Below are 17148 nucleotides of genomic sequence, written 5' to 3'. Positions count from 1 at the left end.
GGGCTGGGTGGGAAGAGAGTTGAAAAAGTCTTGGATCCAAGTCAAGAGACTTACCAACAGAAAGTCATGTTGTCTCCCTCCAAATGTTGGAAACATCTGCCCAATTGTTTCTGAACTGAAGCAGACAGGTGGAGGACCAGTGCCGGATTTTAGCAGGGAGATTGCGTGTGGCTAGAAGGGGCGAGAACTTCTGCATCAGACTTAGAGGCTGGCTTTGTTGAAGCCACAGGCCCTAAGAAATGGGTGGCCTATGGGAATCAAATAGGTGGTGTTAGGCCAAGTTCCTAGCGGACAGGTGCCTGCATAAGATACTTAACTTCCTTATTGGAAGTTGAAAAGAACCCTGAGCTATCCGTTGGCCCTTAGAGCTGGTCCCTCGGAGGTTGGACTGGGGCGCTTTGGCTGTACAGAATCGGGGAAGCTTGTTCTGATGATTCCAATAGTGCCATTATTGTGGCTAGTCTGTGACTAAAGGCCATTGGTTTCCAGGCCTGTCAATCTGGAACCCTGCGTTAGCTCTAGAATTCTATAAACAATAATTCAGCGCTCACGATTTCATTGCATAGAGGAATGCCCCATAAATACATTTCCAATAGATTTAATAAGAGAGCTAATTAGAGCACCTTTGGGCTGGGACTGTCTTAAAGCTACGGTCTCAGGTAATTTGGGCCCTCTGCAGATGGTAGCACTGGGCTGGTCTTGAAGCTCCTTCCATTTTGAATGACAGGTCTCATGAGATCGGTTTCGTTTTCACTTTGTTTCCACCGGCTTGCACCAAAATCTCCTGGCAGGGCTGTGAAATTTCATGTGAAATTGTGGCTGTGTCAGAATCAGAAATAGGGCCACACAGCCTGGAACCGAAACAAGTAAAGGCGGGTTTGGATCCAGGAATTTGAAGCTGAAGGCCCGCATTGAAATTCAAAGCAATTATGCTTTGAGGGTTCATTCTGGACAAAATTCTGTTTGTTTTGCTCAGATTAAATAGGAATGTTTGTATGGCCCTTATCACCAGAGCGTTTGAGTGTTTCACTGTCCTTAGTGGATTTATTGTCAACTTATCTGTATAGAACAGTGGCACAGGCAAATTAAGCAACTTTGTCCAAGATAACACCAGAAATCTATGTCTGAACTAGGAGCTGACCCCAGTTCTTCTCAGCCCTTGTCCTATGCTCTATCCACCAGGCAATCCTTCCTCCTTGGGAATACTAGTGGAATAAGGTGCTATTCAGTGCAAGTAAGGGTGTCAGGATCTGTCTCTTAAGACTCAACTCTCTGCCCTTCCTGTGGTTTGGTGGGTTTCTCAGTCTTTAATTGCTTTCTACAGTTAGAGGTAGAAACAGCTGTTTCTAAACTGTGCAAATACGGCTGCTGCCTTCACTCTGACCTCAAGTTTGCCTCCAACTGTTGCAGGCTACTTTCCTACCAATGGTGCCCAAGCCTTCTAATATTTCAGGAGTCTTTCTGAAGCTAGGGAACATGATTTCAGAGTGCGCTCGTGCTGAATGGCCCTCAGCTACTAGGAACACAGCCTTGGCTGTGTGCGCGAGGAGGTATTTTAAAAACCGCCACGTTGCAGAATAAGCTGGATTTCCTTTCCAAAGGATCTGTCCAAAGCCCCTGGTGTCCGTCTGGGCTCCAGATGCTACAGGAGCTACATCAATTTGTTTTCTTTCTTTGGGGTGGGATGGAATAGCACAAATGTTCCTCTAGCACCCGGTTCTGTTCCGCCAGATTATGTGAAGAAGAGAGAAAGGAGGCGTGTGAGAACTGTGTTCAGATAATAGTCTGCTAACACAGCTGGAGACCATTGACTCACCCCATGGGCCAGTCACATTTATCAAAAATGGCTTTACAGTCATTAAAGTGGACGATTTTGGTTTCTCCCCCCAATGAAAAATTGCTGGAAAAAACTCAGTTTCTAAAAAGTTTGGTTGTCAAAAGCCAACATTTTTCATTTTGTCAAAAAAATAAATGAAACGTTCAGTGACAAGTTTTGAACAAAAACATTTTTTGTGTGTGTTTCTTTTGGAGTGTGTGGATAAGACAGTATTTTTTAAACCGGCCTTAACTGTGGGTGGTGTGCTGGTTCCCTGGGTCAGGGGTTTTATAGTGAACAAGAAGACAGATTTTTGAGTCCTTGCTCTCCCCACATTCTTTCTAAAAGGAGAAATTAGATAACCAAGGGATTGTGAGTTCTGACTCACAACGTTCACTGCAATCAGCTGACAGGCTGTTTCTAGGGATGCTCAGGAGCTCACATGTGTGTATCTGGAAGTCTTTTGTTTCTGGACATTCTCCATGCGGTTCTGACTAAATTAGTGATCATAGTCCATTAATGGACCCTGAGAGGGGCTGCGGTGGGAAGCAGCCTCACCCAGCTGTGTTGCTGTGCACCCATCTTTAAAACAAAGGAGTGGGCCTTACTCCGCTGTTAGACTGGTGGCAGTTTGGACTAACTTCAGTGGTGTGGTAACAGTCTGTAATGTCACTCAGAGGAGAATCAGACGCCCTGCATATAGCACTCTTGCTAATACATCCCTCACTAGAGCTAGGACCTTCCACAGCCACGGAGTGAAGACAACTGTACTATCTAGTATCACGAGCCGCTCAGTGGGGAATACCATTATTCCCTTCAGATCTTTAGTACTCAGAGGTACTGTTTCCCTGGGCTGCAGGACCGACTGAGACAGTGTTTAAGAGTTAGCTAGAGTTCCTCTGATTTTACAGGGATCTGGTCCTTGGCCCTACGCGTATTACACAGCTTAAAAAAATACAAAGCCCTCGGATCTATTATATCAGATAAACGTTTGTCAGGCTTCTAAATGTCACAGCCTCTGCCCTTGCTTTCCTTCCTCCCACACCTAACCCCCCCCCCCCGCCCTCCCAGGAAAATCCAGAGAGAACATATGGAGCGAATCGCCCACAAAACAACTCTCGAACCTGCAGTTGAGTTCAGAAATCTCCACTGAATAGTTTTAACAAATCATTTTGAGCACACAAGTGGGCTGCAAACCATTCACTTCAGCTACTCATACGCCCCATGGCTCCAGGCCAGTGTCAAGGTGCATTTTACTACTTCATCATTAGGCATACATTTGTGCCTCAGTTTCCCTACCAAAGACAGTCTTCCCCAGGCTGGTAGTGTGATCTGGCCAGACCAAAAATCCTCTCCTTCCAGAGCAATGAAAGTGCAAAATCCTTTCACCCTCCTTGGGCACAGCTCTCTGCTAGGGTCTGTGCAGTGATTAAATCCATCCCTCTTGGTTGCAGGGGGCTTCCTCCCCGCTTCAACCAGGGTTCAAGACTTCACTGGGCTATGACTTCCCATTCAATCCTTCCCCTCAGCTGCAGGGTTTCCACGTCACTGCTCTAGGTAGCATCATACTGGGGCCTTCTGTTACGAACTGTAAGCTGCAGCCTTGGCACACTAATACATGGATCACCTTTCCCACTGCCCAGGGCCACGTCCTCCAAGGCCTGCTTCCAACGAGGCCTTCCTCTGGCCTCTTGAGCCAAGCACCTGTCTGCAGGGAATGCTCCCCACCTAGGGTGACCAGACAGCAAGTGTGAAAAATCGGGACAGGGGTTGGGGGGGTAATAGGTGCCTATGTAAGAAAAAGCTCCAAAAATCAGGACTGTCCCTATACAATCGGGACATCTGGTCACCCTATCCCCACCTTAGCTCAGGCCCCAGCACATCACCATCCTCACCCCCAGGACTCTAACTGGCAGCAAGCTTTTCTCTCCAGCTCCCTCCTTCCCGGCAGGTCTTGCTGTAGCCTCGAATCAGCTGATCTGGGAGGCAAACCAGGCACAGCTGAGAGCTGTGGCCTGAGCCCCTGTGATCGCTGGCTTAGGGCAACCCAGTGATTTGGCCACGCCCTTACCTGGGGGCCACCCCATGGCCACCACCCGAGCAGAGAGGAGGCTGGGTGTGGATGCTCCTTCCCTTCCTGATTGTGGTGTTAGCAGCAACAGGGTTCTCCTTCCCATCCTGGGCAGCAGCAGTGCCTTGATCCCGCCTCCCCCTGCCCCTCCCATTGTCTTGTATGATTGTGGGGCCCGGTGGCTCTATTCACTGCTGCTCCTACCTCAGCTGTCGGCAGACACCCTTGCTTTACACCCAGGCCACGGTCCTAAGCTTTTCTTCGCCATGCACGAGAGCTAGAAACATAAGGGCCAGATCCTCAGCTGGCGCACATCGACTGAAGACAACAGAGCTACACCGATTTACCCCAGCTCAGGCTTTGGCCTCTGTTTTCTTAAATGACAACGGGGGCGTTGACCTCACTTCCTGATTCTGTCCTGTGCTGATTCTTTCTGTTTGGCTTCACATGTTCAGACTAATAAGCCTCTGGGATCATGGGCATTTCACAACTGGTGGCTGTCTGACTGCAACCCACGCTCGGAGAGAGAGTGTCTGTCACCCGCCAGTGGCCGATCAGTAAACTAGAGTAATTCAGTAAGGAAGTTACTAAGCTAGGCCAACAAGTAGCAATGCAGAGTTTTAACTCTGAAGGTTATGAGTTCAGACCATGGCATTAGCCCCGCAGATCAGACTGAAACTAACTCGGTGAATTTTATTTGCAAGTCAGGTTTCTTTTCAAAACTCTTTGGCCAGCCCTATAGGACATTCCCCACTCACGTCTCTTCCTCTCTCTGCAGCTGGTGAAGCTATGTAGTGGAATGATTGAGGCTGGGAAAGCTTACATCACCACCAACAAGCACTTCGTCAGCGGGGTCCGAGACCTGTCGCAGCAATGCAAGAAGGACGAAATGATTTCGGTGAGTTGCCTGGGGGAGGAGGGGGTTGAGCATCAGAAAGGGTTAAACTTTTCAACAAGAGATTGGGGCATTATATATAGGAGGAGGATTTCTGGGGATTCTCTCTAAACTGAGCAAATAAAAACGTTTCCCAGGAATAGGCAGACATCTGTGATGCTAGGTAGGTGCTCTGCAATATGCAGTGATGCACTGGGTTTCTATGTGGTGCTTCCTTTGACTTCCTATCAGAGTATTTGTGCGAGTATCTTTTACTTATATATGTATGAATCAGGACTTTGGGTTCCTTGCCCAGTTTTGCCACTGCCCCACTGGACAAGAAAGACACATGATCGCTGTGTGACTCAGTTTACCCTCCTGAAAAGTGGGTTCAGTTTACCTGTCTCACTAAAGGAGGGGTGGAGAGCAGATGGTTGTGAGGCATAATATCTACAAAGCACACTGAGATCTTTGCAGACATGTACTGCTATTATCAGCTGTGGCAGGGAGGGTCAGTGATATCCAGTGAACTCTATTGAAGGCAAGGAAATCATGCCATCTCTCATTCCAGCTAGGGTCAGAATTTTAACAGGAATCTCCCAGGGATCCCTGAGAGTCTGTGCAGAGCATTGGTGAATATTTACATGGAAGCTGTGCTACAGATGTGCAGAATATTGATCCCTTTGGGTGAAATGTGTCCTTGTAGAGAGGACCAGCCCGAGGCTTATTCATCATTTAAGTCTCACTAAGAGGCAGATTTCACCTTGGTGTCTGAAAGAATCCCCAGATAATGCAATGTTGAAAAGGTTGAAGAATAGGATCCTTGTTTGCAAGAGGCACTATGGTTTTAAGAAGCCAGAATGCAAACAGGATCCTTGGAATCTAGGTCAGTGAGCATCGGTTATTTGGGAAACGTGGATAACCATCGTGCAGAAGAAACAGCCCGGCGGTGCTGGTTTCAGTACTAAACCAGAAAGGACGGGCAGCCTCTGGCTTCAGTGCCAGCCATTTATGTCAATGCACAGTTGCCAACTGACAGAGCGAGTGCCTCAGTGGCTTAAAGACTGTCCTTCCCCCTCTTGCCAGCGCTGGAGGAAGGGCAGCTGCCCCCATTCACTGCCTTTCCTCTTCTCCTTTCACAGGAGTGCCTGGACAAATTTGGAGACAGCCTGCAGGAAATGATTAACTATCACATGGTAAGGTGCCACCTCCCTCTTGTTTTGTTTGTGTGCTGGCGGCCAGCTCTTAATAGTCTTGCCTCCCTCTCTAGATGCTACTTAATGATCTGTTGGTTCTGGATCAGGCAGCAGTCGTGTGATACTGGACAAAGGCTGGGTCTATGAAGGAATCCTCTTACGAGTCCCTTTCCCTGAACACTTGGCATCAATTACAAGAGTGAAGGGGTGGGGGGGGGAATGTTGCTGCCAGTTGTACAAGGTTCTTCTCTCTTTAATGAGTCAAAGTTCTGTCTCAGTTGCTCTGGTGCAATGTCTAGTAGCAGTGTACTTTGTGCAGTGATCAGTGGGGCTGCATGGGTGCATTGATCAGTGGGTTTGTACTGGTCTGCATGGGTGCATTAATCAATGGGTTTGTACTGGTCAGCATGGGTGCATTAATCAATGGGTTTGTACTGGTCTGCATGGGTGCATTGATCAGTGGGTTTGTACTGGTCTGCATGGGTGCATTGATCAGTGGGTTTGCACCAGTTTGCACGTGTGCATTGATCAGGGAGGTTGCACCAGATTACGTGGGTCCATTGGTCAGTCACTGGATGCATTGGTCAGTGCGGTTGCATGAGTGCATAGATCCACGGTGGTGCAGTGGGTGCATTGATCCATAGGGTGCATGAGTGGTATTGGTTAATGGGGCTGCATGAGTGTAGCTGAGGGTGGGATTTGCCCACTGTCTTTAACCAAACATGCAGGACACTGGATGGGAATGTGGGGTAATGCTCTGCCCAGCAAGGTGAAGAGGGGACTTTCAGCACCCTTATGGGTACCACGTGCTGCAAGGTTGCTATCCCCATTCTCTTCTGTTGGAAGGGTAAGCTCCAAAGAAGTATGCGCTCTCTGAAGAATTTGCTGCATGTTGCCCATCAGCACCAAAGGAATCTTCTCTGCATCTAAACGTTAGGCAGCGAGAGATACACAATCAGAGGACAGTTCAAGGCAGCTATGACCTTCTGGTGTCTGGGCCAACTGGAAAGAAAGCCATAGACTTTGCAGTCAGCAGCAGATTGGGGAGGGGAGAGGACAGGGCATCTCTCATCTTTGCTTGCACTGGGGACTCCCGGCAGCCAAAGTGTCAGGGACGTGCAACCGGTGTCAGAGGGAGAGGAGTTAGAATGCTCATTCCTCAAATGAAAAAAGCAAACCCACACTGTGGATGATTCATTCTTCTTTGGTGATTATGGTGGGAACTGTATGTGAGGACAAGGTAGGACTAGACTGGGGTCCAAACCTCAGCACGTTCACCGTGAATGCCTCACTTGCATAGCCTGCATGTATTCCAGGGTGGGAGGAGGCCAGGATCCTCTTGGAAGCCCATCAGCATTGATCTCTGCCCTACCAGCAGGAGTGGCTTGAAGGTTACCTTGCTGCTCCTGCTTTGGAGTTTTGCATTGGCTTGATACGTCCAGAACCCAAAGCAATATTCCAGGGCGCGTGAGCCTCAGGTGGATTGGAACCCAGGGACCCGTTGGAGTGAGCAATCTACTGGGAACATAGTCAGCTTCGGGGTTAAGGACAAACTGGTGTATACGAATGCCACAGTAAGATTAAAGGAAGAAAGTGGCCAGATAAAGGCTGATTCTGGACTTCAATGTGTCTCGAAACCAGAGCACCTGGGGTGGGAGAACCTGTCCGGTGGACGCCCAGACACTCTATTTCTGAGCCTTGCAGAGGAGAAAGGTGGTTCTCACTCTGTGGCCCTGAGCCAGCCGTACAGTATGAGACTCATTCAGAGACAAGAGCGCTTCAGACCAAAGGAGGCTTCGGGTGTCGGTGCTGGAGTGACCCAGATTTATTCTCCATTGCCCCTGTCACTGTGCATGAGGGATGACGCGTGCTTTTGGAACACAAGCTAACTGTGGGCGATCGGAGGCAAAGCCTCAACGAGTCCATTTCGTTATCTGGGAAGCAGGTAGGGAGAGCACGTTTCCTAATGGGAAATGACACAGGGGAAGAGGTAAAAATACACCCAGGCTTTCTGGGTGCGTTAGCGTCTGAGAGCAAAGTCGACCAGTGATATAGAAACCCAACAGCAGGAGGACTGTACCAAACCGAAATTGTGTCAGAGAAGGGGGTGTGTGTGAGAGAGAGAGGGGGATGTATGCCCAGTCTACCCCAGGAGTGCTTTGCTGGTATAGCTAGACCAGTATACTGCACAGGCAAATGCTCCTAGTGTAGACACAGCTTTACCCGCAAAGCTTTGGCTGGTATAGTTCGTTCCGTCCCCACCCCTGTGTGAAATAAGCAATACTGGTAAAAGCCAAGCGTGGCTGGTAGAACTGTCTCCACACTAGGGGCTTCTGGCGGTACAGCTCTGTCAGTCCGACATCGCACCTCTTCACGCCCCTGACCCACGTAGATAGGCCTGCAAAACTCTGACGTGTAGACAAGGGCAGAGAGATACGGGGTGTGTGAGGGAGAGAGAGAATGAAGGCATGAGAAGAGAAGACAGAGCCCTACATTCTGGTTGAAGGCCCCCAGGAGAACCCCCAGCCTCGGCTCTGCCTGCCAGAGGTTGCAAAATGCTATTAATGTTTAACGACATGTGGTTTGCTGAACTAGAAATGCCCAAAGTGCAGCATCAGAGGAGGCTGGCTAATTAAACCACTGTTGCTACCGTGGAGGATGTGGCGAGAGAGGGGAAGTCCAGAGCTGGCTGCAAGTGCAGCATTTATCCCAGCAGACTGACGTCATGGGCTAAGCTCCTATTTGGTAGGCATGGGCCAGTCCTTGGGTCTCTCACTCTCCTTTGCCTCTCACACCAACCCTTGGGCCTAGTTTTTCCCTCGGGTCCCTACTGATTTCACTGAGAGTTACTCCCTCTCCCCCCAACTGATGGTAGAAACCTTGTGATGGGGCCCCAGAGCCCCAGCCTGAGCAAAAGCAAGAGCAGCAGGAAGTGATGGCCGGGATTCTCCAAGGGGACTGGTGAGATCCTGGCTCTCCAACTTGGGGCACAGCCAAGAGGCTGGTTCTCCGAAACTGCTGAGCATCTCCCCCTCCGAAAATTCAGGCCCCTTGAAGGTGTCCCAGGCTGGGCACCCAAAGGCTGAGGCACCCAGATGACTAGTCGCTACTACTAATGAGCCGGAGCGAGCGGAGGGTCAATAAGCCCAGTTACCTTCTCTCCTTTACCAGTAGATCACCTATTTTGGCAACCTCTCCAAAGTCCTTCCAGTTATGGGGGCACTTGGTCTCTGAGTGTTTCAAAAGAGTCTACAGCGATCTAGAGTAACAGCCGTGTTAGTCTGTATTCGCAAAAAGAAAAAGAGTACTTGTGGCACCTTAGAGACTAACCAATTTATTAGAGCATAAGCTTTCGTGAGCTACAGCTCACTTCCTCAGATGAGTCTCTAAGTTAGTCTCTAAGGTGCCACAAGTACTCCTTTTCTTTTTACAGCGATCTAGTTTGTTTATGAAGGTGGAGTACGGCTAGACCCTGGGTGAGAACTTATCTCCAACCCCTCCCTGCTGTAATGGGCTCATACCTGGCCTGGTGGATCCTTGTGGCCAGCAGAGCTTTGCAAGCTGTTTTCTGCCCAGCGGCCCTGTTGCAAGAGTCAGCAAACTCTGGGACACAGCAGCCCTCCTCCTGGTTGCCTCGCCGTCCTGTGACAAACTCTTCCTTTTAAGTTTACTTCGCCCAAGCAGACCGGGTTTGGCAGCTGTGCTTATTTAGTACCAGCTGAGCCCAGAAGAGCTTGCCTGCCTTTTCCTGATTGGGATGGGGGTATGTCCCACCTTTTCCAAGAGTGACTCTTCTGGGAACACCAATAAGCAGTGACAACGTTCCCAGAGCCAAAACCATAGTGGTGCTGCCAATGGTATAACCCCTCCTGCTCCCATCCCATTCTGTCCTGTCCTGTTGGGGGAGTTCTCCACTGTTCACAAGTACCCCTGATTGCACTATTTCAAAGAGATGGCATCTCATGTTTTGCTCGCTGCATGCCCAAAGCAAGACATATGTCGGAAGACTCGCTCCTGCGTGTTTTTGGGTGCAATCGCTCATCCCCAGGAAATGTCTTTGGAGTGACTGTAACATCCCTGAGCCAGCTACGATGCCTGTGCCATTAGCCAAGTTATTTTTAGTGGTTCTTCTGCTGTCTCCTCTCTTGTGTATGTTTGTGTGAACATCTTGGCTCATCCAGGCACAAAGATGTCAGCTACGAAGCGGTGACCAGTGCTTCGTCCAGGCATGTGTCCAGTACAGTATGTACGGCTGGAACAAATTAAAAAGAAGGAAGAATGCCCTAAAATTCAGTTGGAGGAAATTAAAGTCACTTGTTCTTTACCTTTATTGCTGGAGCATTGGCCTGGGAAACATCCCTACTTCTAGTCCTGCTAGGATGATTCCCTGCAAAATCCACATATGAAATGCATTGTTGAATGGAGAAAACTAATATGCTAATGCATCCCTAGGCAGGGATGACACAGGCAGGAAAAGACAATAGCTTATTTGAAGCAAAATCCACTGCAAAGAAAGGATGATCTTGTGGTTAAGGCAAGGAGCAAGGACTTGGCAGCCTTGGTAGTACCCCCATCCACCACCACTTTCCTTTTGGACTTCAAGCAGGTCACCTAATCTCTTTGTGCCTCAGTGTCCATATCCATAAAATGGGATTAACCATACTTTCATACCTCAGAGTGAGTGTTGTGCAGATAATTACATTAGTGCATGTAAAGGCCACAGCAACATTTTAATTAGGTACGTTTTGCCCTAGTAAGGGTGAAAGGCTGGGGAGGGGGAAGTAGAGGGGTGAGGGCAAGGACAGTAGGTTTAGTACCGAAATGAAGAATGCTAGGAGCTAAAAATCAGGTATTACTTCAGTGGGATGGCACTAGTGCATTTGAAAACAGCAATTGCCCCAGGGCTCCTACTGGAATTCAAAAGAGACACAGTATGAGAAAACAAGATTGTTCCATGGAAAAATCCCACTCTGGAGGAATTCCAAATACTCTACCACAGTCAACAGACTGCTTAGCCGAACACTAGAAAATGCAGTGCAGAGAGTCATCTTGTATTGGCTAAAGGAGTTCATTAGATGGGACATGACGTGCTCAGGGTGTAATCGATCCCCATGGTAGGGGTCGGGAAAGAATTTCCTCCCAGGTCAGATTGGCAGGGACCTTGTTTGTTTGTTTTTAAATTTTCTTCTGCAGCAAAGGGTGGAGATCACTTGCCAGGAGCATCTGGGTTTATCTCAATCACTCAATTCCTTGCCAGTGCCTGGGGCCTCAGGCATTGGTGCACCTGTTCTCTGCCAATGGCACATGATAGTTTTGTCTCTGAAGGGCTGCAATGCTTTGATCTGATTCTGGCTGCTAGCTCTGGCGTGCGGGTGCTGGGTGGTGATGGTGGTTTCCATTTCTAATTTTTAGCCACTCTGTGATCTGATTTGCAAGTGGGGGCAGCAAGAGGCAAATGCTATTGTGCATTTGCCCTGCTTGAGTCCAAACCTGCTTCTGCGGCGGGTAGGCTGTGACCCGCAATGCTGTGGAGGCCAGCGGAAGTGGGGTCCCGCACCCTGAAGGTCGGATGCCCTGACAACGTAGCATGGCTCCTGTGTGTGGTTAGTTTACTGAGAATATATATATTTTTATACCACGAAAGAAAAGAAGGAGAGACAAGGAGACATTGTGTTGATGATGATGATGATGCAGAAGGTCCAGGTCCAAGATACCTTGAACTTCTCATTCTTCAGTGGGTCTTGTTTGTTTTGGTTAATGTTACGGGGACCAGTGGTTACTCTCGGAAGCCCAGAGGAAGTGTTTCTGTCACATGCCGGTTATATGGGGCTAATTTCACCGGCTGCTGTGGAGGAAATAGCCTTTCAAAATCTTAAACAATAGGCTTTCCAGGACATTCCTTTCAGTAGTGTACACTTAAAGGCTTGAAAGACGGAGCTGGAATGCATGGTAGACCATACCATTGATCCCACCGGTGCGGCAATGCTGACCTCTTGAGGCCGTTGGCATTGGTATTGTCAATGCGCCCTGACAGCTTGCAATTAGGCCAGGTTTCCCATTGTATCTGGCCTGTGGGGAGCGGCATAGCTTCTGAGCACTGGTTTCCTTCTTCACTGTGCCTCCCCTCTGCAAACACGCTCCAGAAGCAACCCAGACAGGGTCCATGGCTCTCTCCCATCTCTTTGTGATGTACGTTTGATCCCGACCGGGCTAAACCACTCGGAGACGCTGCTCGGTCGCGGTAGCACTGATCCTGAGCCAGTTAGAGTTGTTCCATTGGTCCACTGTTGCCTCGGTCACCTTTTGCAGCGTTCAGGTGTGTTCTCACGAAGGGTATGTGAAGCCATCGCAGCATGGGCTAGCCCCTAAATACATAATCCAGGGTCCCGGGTGGGCTTACGCCACCCAGGCTGCCCGCTGCGCTGCTGCAGCTTCCCTGCTATGGTTACTGCAGCTGGCGAGGTCAAAGCACATGCCGCTTGGGTGTGTCTGCATGTGCTGGAGTCACACCTCCGACTGCCGTGTCATGGGGGGAGAGTTTGGGTGGAGTTTTTCTGGATCAGCTCGCAACTGGCCTCTCTTGCTCCAGCTCCTGAACCTGGCTCGTGCAATTGAATTACGCTTCAGAACAAAGAAACTGGAAAAAATATGTTTGGAGTAATGATAGGGAGGGGGACTGAAAAAACCAACCCTCATCAAACATGTCTTTGTTATTATTCATAATAGGGAATATAATTATTCATAATAATAATAACATGGACCCTTCTCTATTTGTCCCATCAGTACTGCCCCATGAGCTGCCCAGTAGGGGGTGCTGGGTCAGTGCTTCTTACATTACAACCTCTTCCTTTGTCCCAAATGCGTCTCAGCTTAGTCTGCTCGCTGAGCCAAGGTAGCTGATCAGTGGCTGCTTTCCCTAGACTTGAGGCACTGAGCACCCCTTCTTTTCTCTGTTGCCAGCACCTGCCCCAAAATACACACAAGCTCAGAGCCATTAACCATCGGCTGGGCCATTAAATATGAGAAAACAACTTTTGCCTCTTTTTATAGAATCTGGTGAATGTAATTAAATGTGAGAGTAACAAGATCTGCCCATAGCTAAAGGAGAGAAAGGCCTTTGCTGGTCCTGGATCAATAGCTCTCAGCTTCATGGGCGGCTGGACTGAGAGTAATGCGGCAGTATGACGGCGTGTGGAATGATGGCAGTGCAGTAGCCCACGTAGGTTTCCTGTAGCTCCGTGCTAATGGCCATTAAACCACACCCTTGAATGGGAGACTGGTCCCCAGCAACTGCTGATTGGGAATCCCAGCTCCCTGCCATTGTTCTGCCCAGTGGAGTCACTGTCTACTCCGAATACAGAGCTCCTGCAGAAGTAGTGTAATCCTCCCCCTATATGTCTAGAGCAGAGGCTGTCCTTTATGGCAACCCCTTAATGCTGACTAGCTGCCCAGAGTAAAGTGTGTTCAACACACTGAAAGCTCAGAGCTGTCAGCATCCCACAGCTAGGGAAAGGGCAAGTGTGATGGGACACCCTCCCCCTCCCCCAGTGCCTCTGGTGGAAAGGCTAAGGAGCATTCCCACACTCAGGCATCTGTAGCCTAAAGTGACTATCCCCTAACCCTAGCCATGTCTCATGTATGGTCTCTGGTGAAATTTTATTCAGGCTTGAAGCTACAGGTCAACCTGGCTAGTAATCAATTCCAGCCAGTCCTTTGAGTAGATACTTACTGCAAGATTTGTTGGGCATGCAAAGGATAACAGAGACACGACCTAGTAATACACAGCTATCCATCCACACAGGGAATTTTCAGCCAGGACTCAAAGCCCAAGAGCAAAACTCATGTCATCAGGACCCCTGAGAGGAAATAAATGTCAGGGAGACACCAAGGGGGTGCCACAGTAGGGCTGACTGAGCTGAATGGGGTCTGCTGATCTATCGGAGTGCTCCAAAAATCCTATTATACATATGAAATAATAAATAATCCATCTCTCTCTCTTGATCTGATTTATCCATGTATCAGAATGGGTGGAAAAACAGGATGTATGTTTCAAGGATTTTTTTATGGAAAGTTCATCCTGGTTTTTTTGTTGAGAAATTTCATTGACAAAATCAAAATGCAGAAAATTTCCCACGAGGTTTATTCCTCGCGTGCCCCCGCTTTTCTGTCTTTGTATCCATCCATCTCCATGTCTCTCTATGTGTCCATCTATCCACCCCTTGAATGTTCCCCTCTAGCTACCTCATCTATCAGGAATCACTGAGATAAGAAGGAAAAAGCATGCACGTGAAAATGCGGGGGCAATACAGTTATTCGGGTGGAGCCCATAAAGCCCATGTATGGCCCTTTAGGGGCCCCAGGCTGTTTTCAGACTCCGAAGCTGTGACATAGTAGTTGCTCTCCAGCGTGGTTCCAACCAGCCCAGTCAGTGCTATTCTGTGCCTTATCCCCATCCGGCCTTAAACCGTCCGGTCCATCCCTAGCTGCTGTGGCTACGTCACGGTATCTAGCAGCAGCAGCCGCCTTCAGAGGCGATGTAGCTTCACTGAATGGGCTGAGAAGCATTTCCTGCTGTCAAGGAAAAAGCCACCCAAGCTGTGAGGAGTCAGTGAGGCAGATGCCAGATGTCTTGGGGCTGATTGTGTTGTGTTTAAGGCAAAGAGAGAGAAATATCTAAAGGATGAAAAAAGAGAATTCCTCCAAGCTGCTTGCTCCCCACAGAGATGGTGGGGCTATGAGTAGCTTCCTACCGCACATGGTGATGTGCCAGACGCATCAGGCTGCTCTAGTGGGAAACATTTAAATGGATGCAGAATTGCCAGCTGACAAAGTGAGTCCAGTAGGATTAGTGTCACCGTATCATGACATTGGTGTCATCATGTCACCTTGCAATGACATTTCACCAGCCTCCCCTCCCCCAAATACTTTGGGATAATTTAATGTCCTGTAGGCTATGATACAGCCCCACCAAAATCAGGACCTAGATCAACCAGTTAGAGCAAACGCTCAGAACCCAGGGAAATTCCAGGTTCTCATTAGTGTAGTGAACCACCAAAAGGTTGGTGGTTGGGTTCAGAGATATCCCCACAGATCTGGATTTTTTCTGTGAACTTCTTGAATCACTTGGGGCTGAGAACAAGTTTCCTTGTCATGTTTAGGTACTTCCTACTCCTGGGTGAATAACCTGAGAGGCTTTTAAAGTATTATAGGAACTTCTCTTTGCAATGCCAGCTGGAAGCCAGAAATGCAGAAGCAGTGGTAATAATGTGTGAGGGGCTGAAGCATCTGATCTGGACTTTTTCAAGTTTTAGGTGCCCTTCACGTTTTGGATGTACGATCTGCTTGGTTCTTCTTTTAGCCAAACTCTATATGTAATCCCTGCTAGCTCACTGGCCTGGAATAAGTCTCTTCCCCTCCTTGTAACACAGCTTGAATGAGAAGGACCTTGCTGAAAAGCAGCTGGGGAGATTTTCCCATTATGATGGGGCATACCACCAGTCACTCACTGTAGATGAAGCAGCTCACTAGGTGGCTTGCTCAGCTTCTTGTTGCCCCTCCAGGAACAGTTACTGGGCCTCAGCCTGGGCCTGCTGTTGTTGTGCAAGATGTCTATTCCCTTCTCCCCTTTGCTAGGAAGGCAGGCTCGGTCAACCCACTTCTCCCACCACGGGTTGTAGCATGCACTCACTACTAGCGTGCCCCCATCTCTCAGCACATGGCACTACTGGGGTTCTTCTCTAGTGTCCCCTTGTGTCCTGATTCAGCAACGGTCTGCCCCTTCTGTGAGCTAGCCTCCTGACTAGGTCAGCTCTCAGTCTGGTCCCCTTTCGGGTTTAACAGAACACAAGGCTGGTGTTGTCAAGGGTAGGCCCCTGACTTGGTCAGGTTACTTGGGTTATGGCAGAGAGAGCCCTCCTCCCTGTTCTGGCTTCCCCCACAACTGGGCTCTAGTGAAAACAGTTTGCCCTTTTTATCTGGCCTGCTGGGCTCTCATTGGCCTCTGCCTGCTCCAGGCCCTTCTAGGTGCCAGAAGACCAACTCTTGTTGGTTCTGCCTGCAGCTGATCATGAGAGGTCTCTCTCTAGGCGAACTCTGGATGTCTGAACTTGCTGCCCTTCCTATCCACCTTCTTAGGGCGAGGTGTGCCAAGGTGGTGGGGCCTCTGGCAAGGGGTAGTGAATGCTTGGTACATCCTGTCACTCCAGTGAACAGTATTCTTTAAACACCAGGCTGCAGTCACTGTAGCCCAGAAACTCCATCTGGGTCAGATGAGAGACTCCTCCTGTCAGATGGCTTGTTAGGTTCTGTTGCCAGAAACTTGAAAAGCCAGGAAGTAAACTGCGGGAAGAGTCTGACACCAGGGAAAGATGCCCCATATGTTGTAATTGTCCAAACTTGTTTCTTTGTTGGAACAGCCTCAGTCGTATTTGCGTGCTCTTTCCACGGCCACACCCTTGCTCAGCGTGGAGAAATCAGATACCACTAAGCCAGCAGTCGCGCAGTGCATGTGTGAAGGGAAGAGGTTTGGATGCCAGGAACAACCTCCGCCGAGCTAACTCCAGTCCTAGCTGTGGCCTGTGGAATAATTCTTAGACCTCAGAGTGGGCCATTCTTTTGGAAAATGTGGCAGTTACCTTGACAGAGTAGCATGGATTAATCTCCAGATTGGTAGGGCATCTATTCCAATTCCCACTGAATCTTTCTGTTGACTCCAGTGGGAGCTGGCTCAGGCCCGGGACATGCTGTGCTGTAGGAGGTGCCGTCTTTTCGATAGAACATAAAACGAAACTTCGGATCGCTTTTGGGCACTAAAGATCCCAGGACACTTTGATCAGGGATGCTCAGCCCAATGCACTGGCCAAATTCCTACTCAGATATTGCATTGTGCCTCCATAAATATCCCTGTCTCTTCTGTTAGATGCAGTACTTTTCAGTTCCTGTCATATAGGTAGTGCAGTGTTACTATGTGCTCTTAAATAGCTATAGTGTCCCACCCCAGAAGTGGCTGCATTTTAGGGATAGGCGGAGTGATTCTCTTGAGTGATTGGCAGACACTTACTTCTGCTTAACTTCTGCCTTGCCTAGAAATCAGTGTTAGTTTCCCTTTCTCAGTACAGAACAATCCTTCCAGCTAATGTACTGGCGGGGCAATATCTTAGCAACAGGGACCCTCTCTATGGAGGCTGTAGGC

At 49.0% G+C, this 17148-nt stretch overlaps 1 protein-coding gene across 2 annotated transcripts in view; it reads left to right on the top strand.

Annotated features, from left to right (window-relative positions):
- ACAP3 (ArfGAP with coiled-coil, ankyrin repeat and PH domains 3) overlaps window positions 1-17148 on the top strand; it is a 159696-nt gene that overhangs the window by 70717 nt on the left and 71831 nt on the right. For both annotated transcript variants that reach the window (XM_084651740.1, XM_084651741.1), the window contains exons 3-4: window positions 4666-4785; window positions 5904-5957. In XM_084651740.1, coding sequence (XP_084507866.1) covers window positions 4666-4785; window positions 5904-5957 — 174 coding nt within the window. The remainder of the gene's footprint in view (window positions 1-4665; window positions 4786-5903; window positions 5958-17148) is intronic.

Source organism: Lepidochelys olivacea (genome assembly GCF_965140295.1).
Source record: "Lepidochelys olivacea isolate rLepOli2 genome assembly, chromosome: 18".
In the NCBI taxonomy this organism is placed as follows: domain Eukaryota; kingdom Metazoa; phylum Chordata; order Testudines; family Cheloniidae; genus Lepidochelys; species Lepidochelys olivacea.
The sequence above is the reverse complement of the archived record's forward strand: the minus strand, read 5'-3'. Positions and strand labels throughout refer to the sequence as shown.